The sequence below is a fragment of the Scaptodrosophila lebanonensis genome, unplaced genomic scaffold (assembly GCF_003285725.1).
Source record: "Scaptodrosophila lebanonensis strain 11010-0011.00,11010-0021.00 unplaced genomic scaffold, SlebRS2 tig00001415-arrow-pilon, whole genome shotgun sequence".
Classification (NCBI taxonomy): Eukaryota; Metazoa; Arthropoda; class Insecta; order Diptera; family Drosophilidae; genus Scaptodrosophila; species Scaptodrosophila lebanonensis.
In genome coordinates this window covers 3,016,673-3,038,824 of record NW_022060742.1, presented here as the reverse complement: position 1 = coordinate 3,038,824, position 22,152 = coordinate 3,016,673, and the positions used below count along the sequence as shown (strand labels likewise).

The window sequence follows — 22,152 nt, the reverse complement described above, 5'->3', positions numbered from 1 at the left end:
AAGGGCAAGTTCGTAGACGCCAGTCGAGCTGTGACCCATTGTTTTTTTTTTTTTTTTTTTGCTTTTATTGTATTGCTTGTTAATGACGTTAGCTATTTTTATTGTCTTTTTATCTATGCGCGCAGCTAAAAACAAAATAAATCGATGACATTTTAAGTGGGTGTAGGTTGTGAGTCTGGCGCTCAAATGGGTCTAAACATGAAATCGATAGTGCGTAAGTGTTAAAATAGCCAACCAATTGTTTCAAGTGTTTGCCGCCAGCGCGTCGTTTCGTCGTCAGGGCGTTGCTATACTACATGCGAGTACTCTACTATATACTATAGACGTATATACGAGTATATAAAAAAGAATGTCAAGAGGCCACAATAATTGCAACTAATGCTCGATGAGGGTCAGATGGCCTTTTAGGGTGGTGATGGTGGTGGCACTATCGGACTTAAAAGTAGAGGAGCAGCTTTTCTTTTATTTTTGTTTAAATTTTTTTGTTCACTGCACTGTCAACAGAGTAGTGGACCTTGCACCACTTTTAGAGGCAGACAACGCACCAACTTTCATTTGATTTCGAATGTGTTTTTTACTTTATTTATTTGACACTAAAAGCATTTACAGCAAGCAGCATGTGTGCTACAAATCTAGAACACTTGTCAGAGAACAGAACAACTGCATCGCTCGACACCATTTCCACACGTGTCCAATTTGTTTTCACAGCTTATTAGTCTGCAGTGCACTGTAAAGATTGAAAGTTTCCACCGCATATACATACGAGTAACTACTACTTACTTGTACATATGGATATTTTCCATATACTCGTACTCTGTACATTTATGCTGTGGTTATGGCTAATAATGTTTACAGACCAGCTGCATTGGCTATTCAATTACTCGAGCATAATTATCTGTGCGCGATGACTGCGCTTGGCTTGCGGTTGGCTTGCTGCTGGCCAAAACGGAAATGTAAAGCGTTCGCTTCCGGCCAGTGCTGGAGCAAAGGATGTGAGCCACCAGCCATGGTTGTGTTGATATGTTAAATTAATTTTTATGGTTTATTGCCATGCAGCTCATCAGTGGCGGGCTACTTTGTTGCTGTGAGGCATATGCAAATTGTCGGCTTCCTTTCATTTGCAATTCACATAAGGAGGGGCTTGCCAACAATACTCGCTACACAAAGAGTTGGGTGGGCTTTGGATATAGTATTCATTTTTGCATTATGACGGAAATGCAAAAGCATTTCTTTTTTTTTTGCATTCTTTTCTAACGCATTAGTGCCTCTACAGACCTAATAACCTCTTTACATGAAGTCTTCTTTAAATTCGTAAAAGGAGGGTAGACAAAGAAAACAAAATGGTTAATTCTGCGTATTGCTCAACTATTTTGCTTAAATACATTTTAACATCTAAAAACTAACCCTAAACTAAGTTGTTTTTTTGGCTTTCTTTCCATACCTTTGTGCAAAACTAGTCTGTTCTTATAAATAAATTGTTTATTTTGAGAAGCATAGAGAGCAGCGTTTGAAATAACTTAACGGATATGCAATCCTATCTGCAAACATAAAAATATTCCATGTTTTTCTGATTAGAGATCATTGTTAGGATCGAATTCATTCAATTTATTATTTCCATTAAACTACGAGTAAGCCATACATTAGCAACAGAATTAAGTACTATTCTTCAATTCTTAAGACCTCGGTCGACTTCATATCACACTGTTCCGCTGTTGAATTTTTTGTGACTCGTAACTCACAATCACATGCCACTTGGCCTTGGAACGTATTAAATTCGCATATGATGTGATTTTTTATGCCTTTGCCACAATAAACAAACCCAGAAAGTTATAATGCCCAGGAAAAACAAATTCAAAGATTTATCAACTGTGCTGTGTTGACTTGGCAATCATATGAATCATTTAGAAGAAATGTGCTCTAGACCATTTACTTTATTTATATTTTGTGTATTATTCAGAAGACAGGTGTACAGAAATATCGCCGGCACTCACACATACACGTACATACATATAGAAATAAAATTCGCACGTCTAAAGATATTCGCCACGTTTTAGGCAGAAATCGAACATTAATGCTCTGCTCTTGGCTGCCAAAAAGCTAAAAAAAAAAGAGGAAAAGCCAGAAGCAAAAATATACAAAGAGTAGTGTGAAAATTTGTAAAATAAACAAAGTTGGAAAATGTGCGCAAAAATGATCTAAAACATATACTATACTATTTACTATGCATATAGTCATGCTATATAATACACTCGACTATGTTTATTGCGAAATAAACAAGCGCATGCGAACCTTTTGGGGCCATGGCAAATGATTTAAACAAAATATAGCGAAATTGTTTAAACTTTAAAGCCGTCGCACGTTTTTTCACATTGTTATGAACATTTTGTATGTATTTGTGTATGTGCTCGTAAATGGCGTGTTGATAAATACTACACTTTTAACAACAATTACACATTTCATACTTTAGCTAATTCCGCCATACGCCCATTGACATTGAAATTGGTCAAGGTTGTCCAGAAGCCGCCGACTTAAGCGTGCGACGGCGTCTTATACTTTATTTATATGTACGAGTATGCCATAATACCTTGTTAATCAGATGTGAACAGAAATAACAATAAGAAGCATGCAACAAATATGAAGTTTCTTTCTTTGGAGCGTACTCTTAGTTGAAGAGAGAAAGAAAAAAAAGCGGATGTGCACGGTACAAAATTTGAAATGACAGAGGTTTTGAAAATTGATGAAATATTCTAATGATATGGGATTGTTGATTTTTATTTTATTTAATAAATCAACAAATACAAATAGATTATTATAATATATTATAAGATATCCTAAATTACATTAAAATAATGGCATGGAATAACAGTATGTTATAATTTCAACTTACAAAAGGAGTCCAAAACCAGTAAGAGTGATATTGAAAAACCAGTATATTTTCAAAGTAATCAGGGTAGTCGGCACTGGAAAGCTACAGAAGTTGATCTGACAGAGGTACTAGAAAGAATCGGGGTATTCTACAGATTTGGTATTGTAAATTAATGAATATTGAACAGCGGCAAGGCATCTGAGTATATTTGAATTCCTTGCCATTAAAGAAATATGCAAGTATTCAACAAGGTTGTTAATTAATGAGGCATCTGAACACGCCATGAAACAGGTGTTAGAAATGTGCAAGCCATGTACAATGTGCCCCATAAATTGCAAACTACTATTAACAGAATGATTTCGAAAATATTCAAGGCATCGCAATGGCGTAGACATCGAAAATTTCCTAATTGGCATAGTTTTTCAAATTAATAAGTCATTAAAACAAATAGCAAAATGTGCTGAAAATCATAAAAATCTGAATATTGATACACTGGAAATGATTGCAATTGTTTTTTTTATATAACTTACATACTGTAAATAGGCAAAATTTGGAAAGTTGTACATTATAGCGAAAACATTTCATTATAATGAGATCAGCCGGTTGTCTTCTTTTAGGTTGCTAATTTGGAATTAGTGCTAAGAGAATTTGTAGATCTCGTCGATATTTTAAAATCAGAAACACTTGAATCCATTTTAAATGCTAATATTCTAACAGAATTTGATATTATCTGAAGAGTGGACAAAATTCATAGGCATAATAAAAAATAAAGTATTTGTTGGATTAATTCCGTTTATTTAAATTAACGATGTTACTTATGTTTATTGCAAATAACAATCTTTTACAAAATCCGTTTAATTCAAATTTCACTCAGCGTCCTCCTTCTTTGGCTGGTCAATATCAATTAACCTCTTACTTCCCTGTAATTCGTTATTATCGATTATCGATTACTTATTACTACTTCGCTATTCGGTCACTACTTAATTATTGTTAGTGATTAGGGGTGTTCCTACTAACACCTATTCCTACATATTATTTAGTGAGTTACCTTTTTAAGCGTTATTACACAAGTTATTACAAAGATTGAAAAAAAAAATAATTGTCGTATTTTAAAATAAAGTATTATTTAGTGAGTCATATTTGCAAGCCTATTTTAATATGTAAATAATTCTAACATGGCTCCTAGATAAGGTTCATCGTTGTAACAATATATGATATATATAGTCTATTTTCTATAATATCGCTCCTTGTTTCTTTTGTAAAATTCGCTTAAAAGTAAAGTATACGCTGGATTTCAATATCGGTTTTTGGCGACCAAAGGCCTCGTTGTGAAACGAATAGAATCGGAATGTCTATAGCCTTTGTTATCTATATAGGGATAGTTGTGTATAAAACTCCATAATAGCGCTCTTTGTTACATTTCAATGTTTACTTTGGCTCCAGCTGCCTGGGCCTGTTTTGTAAGGCATTGTTGACTCGTGTAGAACGCTGTGATTCATAAAATGTACACTTTTTGATGTTTTAATTGCGCGAAATGTAAATGAAGCGGCGAGAGTGTAAACAAAAATTAACAAGAAAACATTGTAATGCGATGAAAAACGAAAAAGTAGTTTTTCTTCTGATTTCATCTGCCAGTAAGTGTGAGTTCAGGTTTTAATGAAACTTCAACTATAAGTTTATTCCGATCTTCCACACCTGTCGCTGCAGCGCAAATCATTCAAAAAATTCACACAGTTTTTTGTATCGAATATCATAAAAAATATCAAAAATAAAGCTTGCGTAAAAGACAAAACGAAACTCGAGCCCTTCAACGATTTCGCGTAATTATGTAAATGTTTTTTGGTTTTTGTTTTGTTTTCGAAACCAAAATGCCGTCTAAATGCTGAGGCTAAGCAAATTGAGCAAATTAGAGGCATCTTCATTTAATTTCCAAGGCGTTGAAGCTTTTCATTATGTTGTTTGATCAAATTTTCATATACCCGTATTATTCAAATCTGTTTGCCACCTGCTTGTTAACCGACTTTCCACGACGCGACACGACTGTAAATGTGCGATTATGAAACAATCATCGCATTTTGTTGGCAATTAAATATCGATTTATATATAGATGCATATATGTTGATTTCTCAGCAGCAGCACCCTCAAGGCGGCGTCTGAATTAGGTGAAAATTAATGTCTTCAGTGAAAGTTGCACACAAACACACACACACACACACACACACCATGTATGTATGTACATATATGTGTATAAAGGCAAATTGCCGCGTTGAACAACAATCTTAAACAAATAATAAGCTGAAATGCCATGTAAACCAATAGACAGAGCACAAGTTGGTCAAATGGCCGGCATAAACTTGGCTCAGTCCAGTCCATTCGCTGGGCTCTCTAAATGCGTGTCAAACATTTTGTTGTTGTTGTTGTGGTTTTTTTTTTTTGTTTAACACGTTTGCTGCCTTTTTTCGGGCACTTTTTTGTTCAAGTTCATTGGCCGACCATTTGAAAATGAAAGCGACTTGCTCATGGGTGTGATTTTTGTATTTACCATCAGTTTTTTCCTCTTTCTTAAGTATGCAAAATTTCTTCATTGGCCAGAATTTTTATAGACGAAACAACAGGGAAAATGATTATGTTTTTATGTCGCTGACTGCCTTTTATAGCCATTTGCATGCCACTTAAATTTATGCAAAACATTAAAACGTTGCTATTGATATTTAGAAATTTGACAACTTCATTTGGCACCGAACTTTGTTAACAGTTTTAACTAAACATATTGGAATACAAAAAAAGCAGAAATTTGTTCTTTGCAATATTTTGTGCGCCTCAGGGGTGAAAGGCTTTTTTGAAAAAGCAATAATTTTTTTTAAAATGCATTTCAACATTTGTAATTCGTATTAATTTTGTGAAATAAATTTTAGATCTGTAAACAAGTTACAGAACCTGCACTCAACGCAATTTGTAGCAACATTTGAAATGCTTTGGGTATAAATTTCAAAAAAATTAAAAAAAAAATCGTTGGCTGCCTTGTTTTGTAGAATATTGTTTAATGGTGTTTACAGCTTATTAAACTTTCCATACAATGGAATCTTTTTTAAGCTTAAAGCGATAAAAAGTTAGCCAGAAGGAAGCTTATGTTAGGAAGATAATTTGAGGAGATGAGTCTAACCAAGTTCAAGTTCTATTTTACTTTTCACAGTGGAACTCATTATTTTATTTCTAGAAATTTGTGCGGATTTTTGTTCGATTCTATTTTATCTCAAGGAGCATCACCGCACAAAAATGAATTGCGCAGCTTTGCTGAACATGCGTTATGATTCGCAGGACACTTCTGGTTGTGTTGGGACATCTTCGTTGTTATTCTGAAAACCAAATTTGTATTAACATTTCTATTCATGAAACAACATTTTGCATTTACCTTCCAATGTTGTAAGGGCTGCATTTTTTTCCCCAAAAATTGTCATGATTTCATCCTTTCTAGAACTACAAGTATGTTGTAAAGTAAAACATCGATGTTTGTGATTTTGTTCAAAAAGGCGATGCAAACTCTCTTACAAAGGGAACAAATTTAGTTGGTGGGAAATATTTGTAGGGTTTCAAGTGATGTCATTACCCTCACGAAATAAGAAAACATTTTGTTTTTGTGGTGCTGTAACTTGAAACCCTTTTACATAATGCACGCCTACCAATTTATAATAAAAAGCCAATGCTACTTCCTGGTGCATCAGACTCCCAGCCAAATTGTCTGCTTGTTCACTCACGCAAGGCGTGTCATAATAAACTCATTCCAAACACCACAACAACATCATCACAGCAACAACAGCAACAACACGCACAGCTCATTAGCCCTTTGGCTAAACAAATATGTGTACGATTAATTTCCACATTTGCCACAACTGTGTTGCATGCCTCCTAGCTGAGCCGGGTCTGTTGACTGCCTCGTCACGCACCACCCGCCCCTCCTCCCCCAGCACCACCCTCGCCTCCAGCTAACAAAATGCAACACGTGCTATGCATAAACAATAACAACAAACTGCACACAAGTTTTCCTTCGGCAGTGTTATGAGTTGTGTTTTCATTTGCATTCTTTGTCGGACTATATAGTATGGGGTGTGTGTGTGTATCTCTGTGTGTGTATCTGTGTGTGTGTGCTTTCCACACTCATTTCCAACTCCTTGTTTCCATTCCAGTTGACCAACTCGCAGTTTGTCTACGAGTAGTAGCCGCCTGTCATTTGTATCTTTAGACGCCGTCCATTGACCTCGGGCTACTGTAGAAATTAGTATAGATTATGCATGGCGCTCTCTCATTGGTTGTTGTTGTTGTTGTTTCTATAGTTGTTGCTGTTGCTGTCACTGTTTCTGTTTTTATGAAACTCTAAAGCATCTCTAATGAATTAGAAGTTGGCGTGCCGAGACGCACGTTACGAGGCAAGCCGGCAAAAGCGACATTTGAATACCAGACAACGGCATGGACAGGGCATGGTCTTGCCTGACACTTGTTGTTGTCTGTTTTACAACTCTTGCGGTTGGAAGTTTCTTAATTTATTTGGTAAAAATTCGTTGTGTCTTCTTTTTCACAATGTGATAAGCTTCGCTGACTGACACACTGAAGGAAATGGAACTTGCTTTCATAAAAACAAAAATCAATTTAGAATGTAGTTCTTAAAAATGTTCATCATGCTTATATTTAAATATTGTTGCTAAAAATATGAAACTACCTAAAATTAATTAAGTCTAAATGCTAAATGCAGAAGAAGGTCGCATGACGAGATGAATCGAAATGCATATGTCCGTCTGTATGAACACGAAACATGGCATGAAAACTGGTCTTATCTATACAAAGAGTAAGTTTTATATAAATTGCATATGGCCATATTATTTATATAGGTGCCATAGAACTGATCGGGGAAAAAATTCCTTTTTGGTAGTATAGCAGTGTCGTTTAGAGAAGTATCTTATGCAAAGCTGGTAATTAATCAATCTGTAAAAAAAAGTCAATCTTGGTGCCTAAAAATTATTTTTATGTACTTCGGCATCGTTATCAAATTTAGGATTTCGCAGTTTATTATTGTGCCTCACTCGAATCTGAATTGTTATTAAAATCGGTTAAATATCTCTGTTTGTTGCCATTAGAATGATTGGTACAACAAAGTGCAGTTGAGTTGTTTGGATGTGCGAGGTGTTCAAGAGTCGTTTATTTTTTTGAACAGTAGTAACTAAACTTAAAGTTCTACTTATTCTTCAAATGTAACAGATTTCGTGTTTTTCTTAGGCAAAAGTGATCATTTTTTTCAAGTGTGAAGCTGTGGCAAACGTTCGCTAGCGGATGTTGCCATTTAAAAGTGTAACAAAGGCTCTAACATCATACATACTGCTCGTATATTACGAAAATATTTCACTGTCATTTCAAAATTCACTCAAATATGAATGCCTTTTAAGTCGTAAACATATTTGCAATGTATTTCGTTTTGCTTTTTTTCGCCTTATTCCGAGCGCTTCGCTTTGATGTTATCCCACACATGAAATATTGTCGTCATGATTAAATTAAAATTTGAAATAAAAAATTGAAATGTATGGCATAAGTAAAAGGCATTAAACTTGTATTTCTATACAGCGCGCAGTTGCCATAAAAAATATTGAAATTTCATTTAAAAATATTGAATGAGTGCGCGGCATTGGTTCATTAACTTTTGCGTTGAAATCAAAGCGCAACACGCAGCTGCAAAGTGTTTGATTCTTTAATTAACAAGCTGCCAATTTAAATTAATTTTTGTTGCAATTAGAAGGAGCTCAAGCAGTAAAACCGAATGCTACAAATGTGTGCATAGTGGTTATTGTACCCTGGAACCGAAGGGTATTGGGTTAAGCATGTAAGAGGAGGAAGGTAGCATTTCCGACCACATAAAGTGTAATATACATATACACTTTCGTAATTCGATCAATGCTTGTCGGTCCGTCCGTCTATTCTTCCATCCGCTTATCCGTCTGTCTGTATGAACGTCTTGATTTCGGAAACGGCTGCTTCCACAGTATCCAAAACTTTGTATTTAGTCTCTCCCAATTCCTAGGCAATACTAGTTTATTTTCAATTTTGGAAAACTAGTAAAACTATTCTAAGAAACCATTATTATTGTTTTGAAAAGATATTTTTATTGCGATTTCGGGATCTGCACATACAATGTTTTTGCTACCCACTTGCGATCACGCCAGTCACGAATTACGTGTTATTGTTAATCCGCTTCGTACTCACGACTCGCAACAATCTATAATTGAATGTGTTTTCATTCTTGTCCCGCCTAACTCTGAAACAATTTAGAAACACACAGGCATTTGCCAAAATACACAGTGACCCATATTCTACTCATGCCCATGCTCAAAGTAAAACTATACGCCTGATCTCTCTAAATATAGTATATACCCACATGTGTGTCTGTATGCGCCAAGTGCCCAAACCTATTATTAGAGAACTCTCACCCACTTTACTGCACTTTACTTTTCGGTGGGACGACCGGCCGGCAAATATCTTCCGCATTACACGCACGTCTCCTCGATTTCCAAGCTGTCTAAATATTTTCAATTTGCAGCCAACAAAGCACGACAAAAAAGAATCTGCTAAAGGTAATTGCATTAGCGGAGGAAGAGGAAGAACACGCTGAATCATTTTACAATATGTTTGACGCACACACACACACACACACAAACACACACACACCCGACGAGAAAGGGAATCAAACGTCAAGAAGTTCGAGCGCCGTGCATTTGCCTTTGAGTTGATTGCCAAAAAAATAATATATTACATATACATCCATATGCTGTGAGATATCGGAGAATCAAAGTGGAGCATTGCATTTAATTTATAACCAAAATTATACAAAAAGCATGGCGCACATTTTTCTTGTCGCTTGAGTCCCATGTGTGTGTTTGACTTACCTGTGACTATTTTTATGCCCGGCAACTGCCGTGTCTGTGTAAAACTCATGACATTAATGAGCTTGTTAATTGAGCAGCCACAAACGCAAAGCTGACACATTTGCTGAGTTGCTGGCCACCGCACGGTGGTTCAGCACACAAATTTAGTGCTCAAAAATCATACTAATAATTACAAAACGAACTTGACCAGCTTTTATTTTTAAATAAAATACACATATATTTTCAAAAATATATTAGATTATATTCAGAGTACCGGAAAAGTAACGCACATCTGTTTCTAATTAAATATCACAAAAAATGTTTTCAAAAATAACTAGAATTGAAATTAACTTTTTCAGAGCAGCAGAAAAATATATCAGGAAAAGTATTGAAAAATCAAAAATCAATAACTCTCTAAATAAACACAAATAAAATAAGTGCGAGTAAAAAATCACCAATCGAAAAGGAGCCAAGGCGCTATAAATTAATGTTGCTGGCATGAATGTATGGATTGAATATGCGACAAAAATAAAATATTATGTATTAAGAATCGTAAATATTATTAAATACATAAAAAAAGTATAGATATATTTACCTTATACCTTTAAAGCTAGAAATATAATCGAAAGAAAAGAAAACTTAAAAGAAGATAGATTTTGAGATATCATAGGCATATAACATTAGTAACAAAATCAATAAAACATCGATGTAGCATTGAAATGTTATGAATGAAATATGAAATATATATATTAGAGAAAACTTCATATGTATTTAACTCATTCCTAACTGAGTCTTTTAATAAGATATTAAATCCCTTAGATTTTTGTTATTTACAATTATATTTTAATATTCGATTTAGAAATTGCCTTAATTTTACCAATAATCATAATCATCAAATATCTTAGTTTATAATTTCATCAATTAATTCTATAATTTTCATTTGAACGCCGGTTAGTTGTTGCTGGTCTTTTAAGGACACCTGCCAGTTTCTTGGGTAACCAAGAAACGTTCCCCTTTTCTGCTTATAATAAATGAAGGAGATTTTTTTTATTAATCAGTCGTTACATTCAATATTTCTTCTTATTTTTGTCCCCTTAAGAGAAGATCCGGAACCACTGTGCCTTTTAACTGCAATGTGGGGGTGGGGGTGGACGAGAGAAATTTCTGTCATTATGACAGCGTGCCTTCCTTAATGCGCGTGTAAGTATGCGAGCGATTGGGAGAGTGCGGCGGTAGCTCGGGGCAGACACATTTTTCAACTTAATTGAATTGTTTTCATGAGAGAGTGTGTGCCTCTCGATTTTCCTGGCTCTTAGTATTTTTTGGGCCTAATTAAACACCTTTGCGTGCCAGTTCATTGACTCTGCGGCGCGTAATACAAATTTAATGACCCGGCCAACCAAAGCGGCAAAAACTTGAAAAACAAATTGTTTGATTTTTGTTTATTGTATTTAATTACAATTACGCTTAGGGCGAAGTGCCGCCGCCCTGGTGGGACTACCTGAAAAAAAAAAGAAAAAGACAAAAAAATTTGTAGAAAAGAAAAGAAAAGAACTTTAATTAAAGCGCCCTACGCACGCACACACATCACATCTTAACCCCATGTTGCCACAGAAAATGTTATGCTCAGCCGCCAGCAAATCTCTTAAGTGGCGTGCGCTCTCTTTTATATCTGTTGCTATATTATTATTTTTTGTTGTTGTTGTTGTTGTTTATGTCCACAGAGCTTAAATGCGTTGAGCTTTTTGTCGAGGCGAACGGCCAATTGATCGCACACTTTCCTCCTGGCTATCAGTCGAGAACGCGAGCGTGTTGCATAAAGAACTGCGTACGGAACTATTCGGCATAGAGAACTGAGGCATTCCTACCATATACTTAGTATATAAAGCGTAAATTTTCCTATTCAAACTAATATTTATTTATAAATTTTTACAAGATTTTGTATATGTTGCGCTGTTTTTTGTTTTCGTTCCTGCTTTTGCCATCTAATTAGGATTTTTGCCATTTAAATGGAAATTTGGCGTTTTTCGCTTCTTCTTTTTTTGGTGAATTTTTGCAGCTGGAGTTGTGCGTTTTTATTTATAGCCCTCGCCAACACGAACACACACACACACGCACACGCGCGCGAGCGCTCGCACAACTGAAATTTGAAATATCTTCTATTGTTGTGTGTTTTTTCCGTTTCTTGCGCAAAACGCGTTGCACACAACGGTGCGTATGAGTGATTTGTGTTGGAAACAGCCGCCGAATTTTCACTTTTGGCACGTTGCCCGACATTACGCAGCTGTATGATCGCTTGTCTTCCGCGACGCCACAGAATTCTTGCCCTCTCTCTTGAGCACGAGTATTCTGCCCCCTTCTTCCAGCTTGTAATTTACATAAATAATTTGAAAATTAATTTTTACTTTACCTCAGTCACGTCCATTTTGCTTTGACTTTTATGTGTTGCGCTCGAGAGTGGTCGTTTCGGCAGAAAAGTACGGGTAGTATGCCTTTTCGTCAGTGGTGCACGAACCGATAAATCAAGTTGACAAACCGTGTAAATGTTACCGCAATGACACGTGTAGAAAAGTTGTGTGTTAATACGTGCGTGGGTTATGGTTTTCTAAACATATGCGATTTCTAGTACATCTGCCTTTGATCGTGCAGCTCCCAACTGCTGCCTCCACATATGGTGGCAGCCTTCAATTGATTTCATGATCTCCACTCAACTATAATCAAGACACGCATCATTTTACACATTATCTCTCCGTACCATGCCGCTGCCAAGTGATACCGAAGTAGTCATTTGTTTGTTTGTTTGCTTATTTGTTTGTAATAAGCCCTCAAGTGTCTTATGGTGTCTTATTAATGAAACAATTGTAACCCTTCGTTATGCCGTCCTAACATAAACAAAGTCACCATCTTCGTAAGCACTTTTGAATGGCGTCAGCAAAGGAAATTGTGCCCTGCCAGTGCCAGCCATCGTTGTTCGAGAATCCCACGCTTTGCGCGTTCCCAAATTTTTTCCAACTTTTGTAAACAAAATCTAGACACACACAGCGCAAAATATGAAAAAGATACCAAAAAAATAATTCGAATTTAACACAACATTTAGTTTATTTGTGTATAATTTCCGTAAATAGGGAACGAATTGAAATGTGCGCCCGGCACTGTCTCTTCTGGCTCGGCAGTATCAGTTCGGGTTGGCAAGTGCTCTGTGAAGGCAATTTAATTAATTTTGGTCTCGCATCTACTTTAGATTACACTTTCAATGAGCAATTGGCATAGAAAGATATCGAAATGAGTTCGAAAACGTTCTGGTGGAACTAAACGCCGCCAGTTGGTTAACAAGTTCAAGTTTTCAGGGAATGGAATAATTAATCGCTTGTACTCTTTAATTGTGGTTGACCAGCAATCTATGAAAAAAGTTATCTGATCTGAGAAGCAATAAGATACCACTGCGACTCGATTTAAATTTAGAATGTAAAGTTTTTCGAATCGTTTTCATTCCATTTCAATGACAATTATGGCCAGAAAGAATATCGTGTGTGAAACACGAAACTGTCGAATATCGGATTGAAATATATATAAAAAATATTAAAAAATAATTATTTGGTTAATTTGTCAATTACTCTTTATTCCATCGACTCAAAGGGAAAACTTTTGAATCCACAAAATATGAAATCCAGAAAATGCAAAGTGTATCAATTACGCTAGCCGTGCAGGCTATAATATTTCTGCCAAATTCTAAAATATGGGAACCTGTTTCTGTTTCTAATTGCTTTTTGAAAGTTCAACAATTTTAATTCTGACATCTGATTTGATGTTACCGTGCAAATTTTAATGTCTATATCAATACTATGAGGATTAAAAATACATTTTTAAATCAAAACAGGTTTTGGGCATCACTTTGAGGGAGCTTTACACTTTGCTTGGCACTTTTCTGTCATAGATTAAATAATTTGTGTTTTGTTTTGAATAATATTTTCTGTTTCCATAATGCCAATGCTTGCAAATCAATTTCCTTGAAAATGAAAACATTTCGCACAGGTTGGCAGCCCCACATGCAATTCATTCTCCGTTGTTGTTTCGAATCGATTTATTGAATCACGATTTTTAAAAATAAATGCCTTATGCTTTAAGATATTTGAATGAACTGAGAAGGTCATTAACTTATTCCGTCGTGTCGTGTAATTCCATACCTGAAGAGAATTTTCCAATATATTGGAAAACATGACAATTAATCACCTTAATTGTACATCAAAAGGTGGCAGTAGAAAAAAGTTATCAGACTTGTATGTGTTTTCAAAATCGAAGTTGCTAAACGTATTTAATTTCCAAAAACGAATAAGTTATTCGGTTTCAAAATTGGCTTGGCAAGGCAAACCCCATCGTTTGTGGGAATTGAATACATTTCACAATTTAGATTCCGGGTAATTAATCAAAATCGACAATGGAAATTAGTCCGAAAAAGTCAGTAAAATAGGTAGTTGCTAATCGATGTTTCTATATTTGAACCTAAAGCTGTTTCTATGAGAGCTAAAAATTTGCAATTTGAATCTCAGTTCCCAGTCCGCTTGATAAGCGGCACGTGTTGACAATCGCATTCTCCAGCTATCTCTACTGCTTCTCATCGTTACTTGTTCCACGATATAAGAAGTACTATACATAAGTATTATGCTAAGTATCTAAATTGTATGATAATGAACTGCTTCCGCTTGTCAGAGCGAACAGTGCACAGACAATGGGAGAGCAACTGGATTAGGTGGCGCTTAGAGTGAAGTACGGGCAGTTGTGTGGGAGCTGCATGCAAATTTTTGATTGATAGAAGATTGCGAGAGAATTGCGGCAAGAGTCGTTAGGCATACTGAAAGTACCGAGCAACGACCCTGGGACGTACTCGTATGTGTGCATATTAAGATGAAAGATGCAAACGACATGAACAGTTCGAATCCATTTAGAGTCTGGCAAACCTGCTCGACTGCTGGTCAGCGAATTGTCACTTTCGACAGTGACTTGTAAGCCATAGCTGTGCTTATCTTCAGGGCCTTACAGCCAAGTTAACATAATGAAATCTTATCGCTTCTGCTTAACGACGACAACAACAATAGCTAGAGCAACAAACACTCCCAGACGCGGCCACAGCCATTAAGTCTAAATAAAACGAATGTTTACACAAAAAAAAAAAAACAAACAAAAAAGTTATCTTGATTTCGCAGGCGATTGAAGTTTGCCTCAGCCGCACAGCCTGTAACAGAAAAAAAAGTAATTAGCTAGCCGTCGAAGATTACATACCCTTCTCACTCTGGTGTGAAGTGGTTTGTGAATGCTCTATTTGTTTACCAAGTACAACTTTTGAGTAGAACTGCACTACAACTTATAGATTTCATATCAAATCTGTGCTCATTAAATCAGGGTTCGCAGAAATTGCTCATATACTGCACAACCTCCCAGAGCTCGTGTACACATTCTGCACATGAGCAGGAGCAGCACATGAGCATGCACGAAAGACAATAAAACGGTTATTGATCTGACCTCTAATAGAAATGCAGCATTTGTGGCAATTATAACTAATTTATAAAATTAATAAAGAATGTATGTACAAGATGTTAGAGTCGTACGCCGGCGACTCTTGAATACCCTTGTATTTGGACTATGTAGTAAACTTGTTCATCGTTTTTGTAAGGATTTTAACTATAATCATAAAGATAATTATATATTGATAATGTGTGCACAGTTTGGCTTATGTCGACAGTATTGAGAAATTATGTCAGAGGAGGAGGGGAATAACAAAGTTAAATAAACTTGTGTTGCCTGGATATTGGGAGAGTCTACATATCAAGTTTCCTGAATGTGGGTTCAACCGTCTCTGAAATCCGGGCGTTCATACAGACAGACGGACGGGCGGATATAGCAATTTCGATATACATAGACTGCTTCCCTGCCTTACACACTTTGCATTGCCTTAGGAATACCTTACACATACTGAGCAGCTAAAAGTCATAAAACCAATTAGGAATTTGCTAATTTACGTCTACCTTTTCTTTTTTTACAGACTGTTCAAACCACTTGGCGGCCACAACTGCCGCTGCCCAAAGAGTTACAGCTGGCCGATGAGCAACATAGCGCGGACGATACAAAGGCCACGAACAGGATTAACGCAGACAACAACACCAACACAAGCAACAGCAACAACAACGAAGACAACGATTACAACCTTAACAACAGCCAACCTCTGAGTCCAGCACCTAACGCGGAGGAAATGGAGCGCCTGCGCAACAGCGGTTCAATGAGCGGCTCACAGCAGCTGACAAATAAACAGAAATGGTCGTTTGGCCGATTATTTCGCAAGAAGAAGGACATTGAGAGCGGCTCTTCGAGCGAAGAGGATCGAAAGGCGGGATTTGTGCCCGCACAGCGCCAAGGTGCAGGCAAACCGAAGACTAAGCATTCGAAGGCACAGCGCAAAGCGCTCGGCTTCGATCATATTGTGGTGCCGCCACAGCAGCAGCAGCAGCAACAACAGCAACAATATCAGCAACAAACTGAACCACAGGCGCATCATCAATCGCATCAGCACATCGACAATGAGTTCTTCTTACCAGTGGAAATGGTGCCACAGGAGCCCTACTATCAGAATCAACAGCAGTACCAGCAGCGAGGCTATTATGGCAGTCGCTCTACCAATTCATTGGATCGTCGCATGTTGGCGGCCAATGCCACACATGTGCCTCACAAATCGCGCTCGGCCCAGCGAGGTGCTCTCCAGAAGTCGGGCAGTGGTGCCCACTCGAGCGAGGAGGAGCCGGAAATCATTTCGCTGAACTCCTCCACCTTTTCCAAATACCGCAGCGACGAGAGCATTCATAGTGGCGGACAGGCGCTTCAACAAGGCGGACAGAGTCGACGCAGTCGGGCCGCACGCAATGAACGCTACTACAAGCGATTGTCGCGGGATGGTGAGCAGAGTCATGGCGGTGTGCCGGCTCAGGTAATGCAGGCCCAGCCGCCGGCACAGCGTTGGAAGACACAGCCGGTACCTTTGTCTATTTATCAGCCACCCCCACAGCAGCAGCAACAGCAAGCACATCCGCATCAGCGACTGCGCAACACAAGCAGCTTGCAGAATATGCAAACACCCTATGTGCAATGGCATCAGTTGCAACAACAACAACAGCAACAGCAGCAACAACAACAACAACTTCAACAGCAGCAAAAACAACAGCCTCAATACACACAGAAGGGTCTGCAGAACGCCATGCAGCAGGATGGCAAGCGTAGCATCAGCTATGACAGTCACATTCATTTGCAAAATGTCAATGGAAGATTGCAGAGCAAGCCATTGCCGCCGCCCCCACCTCCGCGGGATCCATTGCGACGCGTGCATGTCGGCTCCCATCTGGGAAATGGCAGTTCGAGTGATTTGCGCCCCGTCTCCTATGCCTTCGATCAGTGTGGCGTGCCTGTTTTGGGTTTGGGCGGTCGCTGCGTCTCCGACGATCGCATCTGGCAGCCACAAATGCCGCAATACCAATCCGTGCACTCCCTGAACACACCCAGCTCTTCCATTGTGAGCGCACCCGCTACCAATGCGCATCATCGTCGCTTCATAACGCGTGCCGAGCGCGATGCACAACCTGGCAAGAAGTCGCTGCCCAACGGCATTGATTTCCATTATGTGGCCGATGCCACACCACGTTCCAGGAAACCCATACATATGCTGGACGCAACGTCAGCCACGGGCAGTTCCCTGGCTGTGGGGGAGTCGCCGCCACCATCGAGCGGCATTTTGCGTACCTCAAAGAGTGGTTTACCGACGCCACCTTCCACACCAGCCTCCCATGCGGCTAGCGAATTCTGGCAGCGTTTGGACGAGGGCTCGCAGCGTCTAACACGTGGTCGCAGTGTAGCCGAACCGGTGGCCAAGCCACGCTCTATTAGCTCCTCGCGTGTGAACGAGTTACGCAGCTATCCCATACCCATGTACTCGGAGGTGCAGAAACCAAAGCGTTCGCAACAAGCCGCACCACCACCAATGCGCGATGAGGTCGACAATGTTATCTGCGGCAGCTTGCACATCAAACCCAGCGAGCATAGTCAGCAGGATAACTATGTGGAGATACGTAATCGTGATGTGCACAAAACGAACTCGATGCCGCATCATTATCAGCGACGTTCCGGTGATTATACAGCTCCAACTACCCCCACTACACCCAATAAGTACGATGAGTATGTTGCTGAGAAGCGGGAGCAGCATCAACAGGCGCCTATATTCTCCGCCGCTCCCCCTCTGCCCGAACGAAAGCCCAGTGCCCCGGCCATTTACTTTCCGCGCAAGAAACCCGCCAATCTGGAAGAGGCCATCAATGAGCTGGAAGCCATATACAAGTCGTTGGGGCTAACAGAACCGCCAGAGCCGAAGCAGCCGACAGTGGCACCAGCCGTGCCCGCTCCACGAGTTCGTGTGCCGACGCCCAGTGACTTCGATAAGTTCGCCTTGGCTCATGCTGACGAGTATAACGATGAGGATTCGCCAACTGGCGAGCCCGATCCAGTGCGCGATGATGTAGCCTATCGAAATCTTCAGTTGGCCAATTTACAGCACAGAGCATCAGAGAAGCAGCCACCCTTTGGAATACCAGTTGGTCCCATTGTTCCAGCACCACAATCGGACTATCTGCACGTAGAGCCGGTGCGTGAGAAGAAGAAGACCAGCTCACCGGACATTGTCAAGGATGATCTGGCTGTTCGCGCTCTACGTAAGGATCCTCCAGGTCCCAAGCCACATTTTGTTTACCCCACGGGCGCTATGCAAAAGAAACATCGGGCCACACGCACCCAATCGGCCAACATCTACAATTTGATTCAACGAGATGCGGCCAAACCTTCTGGTGGGGACCTTCGTAGCTACATGGAGCTTACACGTAGCCTAGAGCGTGCTGGTAGCATGTCGGATCTACATAGAGAGGCCGACACCAGTGACATACCCGCCACTCTGGATCTTCTGCGCAAACTGAAAGCGCAGGACGAAGAAGCAGCATCCGCCAAGAAGCCGCACATACCCTTCCGGCATCCCAGTCAGGGTGGCGCCATTGCCCAGCTTCCAGAACGCTTGACCAATGCCATCGAGGCACAGAAGACACCCGTGCCACTGCCACGCAAGAGCCTAACACCCGAGCCCATCATAGGTCATCATCAAATGGAAGACGCGCTGAACAAGATTGCCCAAGACGCTCAAGAGAGCAGTATTAAGTTGAGCAAAGAACTGCAGGAGTTGCGAAAAGAGGCGCTCATCACATCTGCTCGCCCCAAACTGAATGCCGAGGAGCAAAAGCTGGAGCAAGAGCTGCAGGAGATTGAAGCCGTGTCGGAGGCAGCTAAGCGCTGTGGCAAAATGCTTCTAGACACCCTACCCGATGCACACGAGTTGCCTGAGGAGGTGTCAGCCAAACCCGCTCGGAAGCTACACAAGGAGGGAAAACTGATCAAGGCGATTGATCAGGTCTCGGAGGCAGCCAATGCCGTGTGTGAGAAGATTCTCAAGGATATTGTGACCACCGAACCACCAGTCATTGTGCACGAGGCTATACAAGTGAAGCAGACGACGCCATTGGCCACGTCGACATCTGCGGACCAACCCCTAGTCATGCCGATACTTATCAAGAAACTGGATCCCATACAATCGGAGAAGATTGAGGCCATTGCCAATCGTTGCATGCGTCAAATAAGCGAACTAGCGGCTGAAACGGCGGACTATGACAATCTGCAGAATGCTGCTGCCTGTAATATGAACACTGGAGCTGGCGGCAACTCAGCTGAACCCACTCTCATTTCTACCGTTCCAGAGGTAGTCGACCAGCAGCCAAAGACACGGGCCCAAGTCAAGGCGCAAACGCTCGATGATATTGATAAGATCATGCAGGAGTGTGAACGTCAGGCGCGCAACAACAGCCAGTCCACCAAGCACTCAGATGTGTCCACAGATGATCAGCGTACGACGGCGCCGAGCATGACGAGCAGCAGTGGCAGCGCGCAGGCGCATCCAAGCACCACAGCATCATCCTTCTCCTCGTCCAGCGATTGCCTAGCCAAATCCTCCAGCCCAACGAACGCCAGCCGGCCGCTCTCCTCCAGCATTACCTCGTTCAATCCGTACTCCTCGAGCGACTACATCAAGTCGCCGAGCAGCGAGTACACACATGCACCCAGCACCGACCCCATTAAGACCTTCAGCACCACGTCGTACGACGTGAAGTCGACCACAAGTGCTACACCAAACATAACGAGCGGCATGCACAGCACCAGCACGAGTAGTACGAATTGCACCGACAACAATCAAACCGCCAGTGCACCACCGTATGTCTATGCGCCGTCGCAGTCGCCATCGCCCTCGCCGCCGCTCAACTTGACGCCTGTGAGCGGTCGACGACAGCGCTCGTCTTCGCCCTCGCAGTACAACTCCTCCGAGGAGTTGGCCGCCATTTTTGGCATCGAGGAGCAGCCGAAGAAACGCTCCAAAATGGCAATAACTACAGGTAAAGGCAGCAACGATTCCCACACTGCCACAACGTCATCATCAGCTAAGCCCAACAACAAATTGTGCAATCAAGAAGCCCACATTTCTGCTGCTACTACCACTAATCCCTGCTGCGCCCCCGCTACGCTCGCCCCAGCCTTGAATGCTACTACTACTACTACTATTAATACAGTTATGAATGTTGATTTCAATGTTGATGTTAATACCATCCAAGACACCATGCCCACAGTCACCAATATACCCACTAATGCCAGTGCCAGTAGCTCTAGTAGTTGCAGTAATCATAGTTATAAGTTAGCCACCATACCGGAACAGGAGCACGAACCAGAGTCTGATGCCGAAGTGGAAGCCGAAGCTGAAGAAGTTTTGAAGCTGTCGCCCAACTTTAATCGCATCTATGCGAGCAAAATAGATATTGTTGTAGACAAGACCCAGCCAGACGTCCCGGAGCTTCCCGCGGCACCCCTCACTGAATACGATTCCTTGAGTTCGCTGGAGGAGACCTCATCGAATCCGGACTCCGGGAATGTTAGTTTGGCCGACTTTCCTTTGGCTGCGCACACAAATGCGTCGATTGAACTGCAATCGACCTACAATAGTCGTTTCGAGGTTAAGGAGCATTATGTCTCTGAGGTGTTAATCAGTCCAGGGCAGACAACTACAGACGAAGACACTGATACCGAGGAAGTAGGTGATGTTAAAATAGAAGATTTTCCACGCTTGCCCACAGAGGAGGAGCTGCTAGAGAGCTTGCGGGAGGAAGTGAATAGTCGGGAACTTGACGAAACCGTTAAAGCCAGCTCCAGAAAGAACGAAGAAAAGTTAGAAGGGGTTAGCTTAGAAGTAGTTAAAAAAGAGGTAGCAGATGATATTAAAACCGTACCAGTTGAAGAACTTGAGGAACCTCTGAGTGCAGAGAAAGTATTAGAGACCTATCCTAGCAACGCAGAAACTGTCACAGATCTTTCCAAAACAGACACAATTACAGAACTTGCGGAATTCAACGCACTTAGTGAAGACGTCTATAAGCTGACAACCACTGAAGCGTTGCAAAAAGTTGCAGAAGAATTCGATAATTTAGAAGGAGTTACGAAGGAGGTACAACATGATATTAAAACCGACCCAGTTGCAGAACTTGACGAACCTCTGGGTGCAGACAAAGTATTAGAGGACGATCTAGGAAACGCAGGCGAAATATTGACAGAAATTGTAGAACTTGCGGAATTCAACGCACTTAGTGAAGACGTCTATAAGCTGACAACCACTGAAGCGTTGCAAAAAGTTGCAGAAGAATTCGATAATTTAGAAGGAGTTACGAAGGAGGTACAAGATGATGTTGAAACCGACCCAGTTGCAGAACTTGACGAACCTCTGAGTGCAGACAAAGTATTAGAGGACGATCTAGGAAACGCAGGCGAAATCTTGACAGAAATTGTAGAACTTGCGGAATTCAACGCACTTAGTGAAGACGTCTATAAGCTGACAACCACTGAAGCGTTGCAAAAAGTTGACGAAGAATTCAATGACTTATGGAACTTATCCGATAACGAGCTCGATGAGTGCGATGCTGCAGCGCGTCGAAAGAGCATCGTTTACGAGACGCCACAAATAAACTTGAGCATTTCGGAATTGAAACTGCAGTACGAGACCAAAGTAGAGCACGATGAGTCCATTGATGAAGGGCCTCAACAAGTCATTGACAATGCCAACGATGGCAGGGCAATTAACGACACTTTGGCACGTAATGGGCTCAAGCAAAGCGAAGATGGAGATGAGGCCAAAGGACTTCCGGCGGCGCAGCAACGGGACGAGGACGGCGATGACGACCGGCCAACAACCAGTTCGAAGGCGCTCTCCGTCTT

At 40.6% G+C, this 22,152-nt stretch overlaps 1 protein-coding gene across 7 annotated transcripts in view; it reads left to right on the top strand.

The window, feature by feature from the left end:
• The window catches only part of LOC115632871 (pneumococcal serine-rich repeat protein-like), a 154,581-nt gene that overhangs the window by 37,757 nt on the left and 94,672 nt on the right, over window positions 1-22,152 (top strand). For 5 of the 7 annotated variants that reach the window (XM_030530139.1, XM_030530136.1, XM_030530135.1 and 2 more), the window contains exon 2: window positions 15,809-20,288. The exons of 1 other annotated variant lie outside the window; for it this stretch is intronic. In XM_030530139.1, the coding sequence (XP_030385999.1) occupies window positions 16,016-20,288 (4,273 nt within the window). In that variant the 5' untranslated portion in view covers window positions 15,809-16,015. Of the gene's footprint in view, window positions 1-11,611; window positions 11,661-15,808; window positions 20,289-22,152 lie in introns of those variants that run through there. One more of the 7 variants, XM_030530137.1, reaches the window with a different exon arrangement.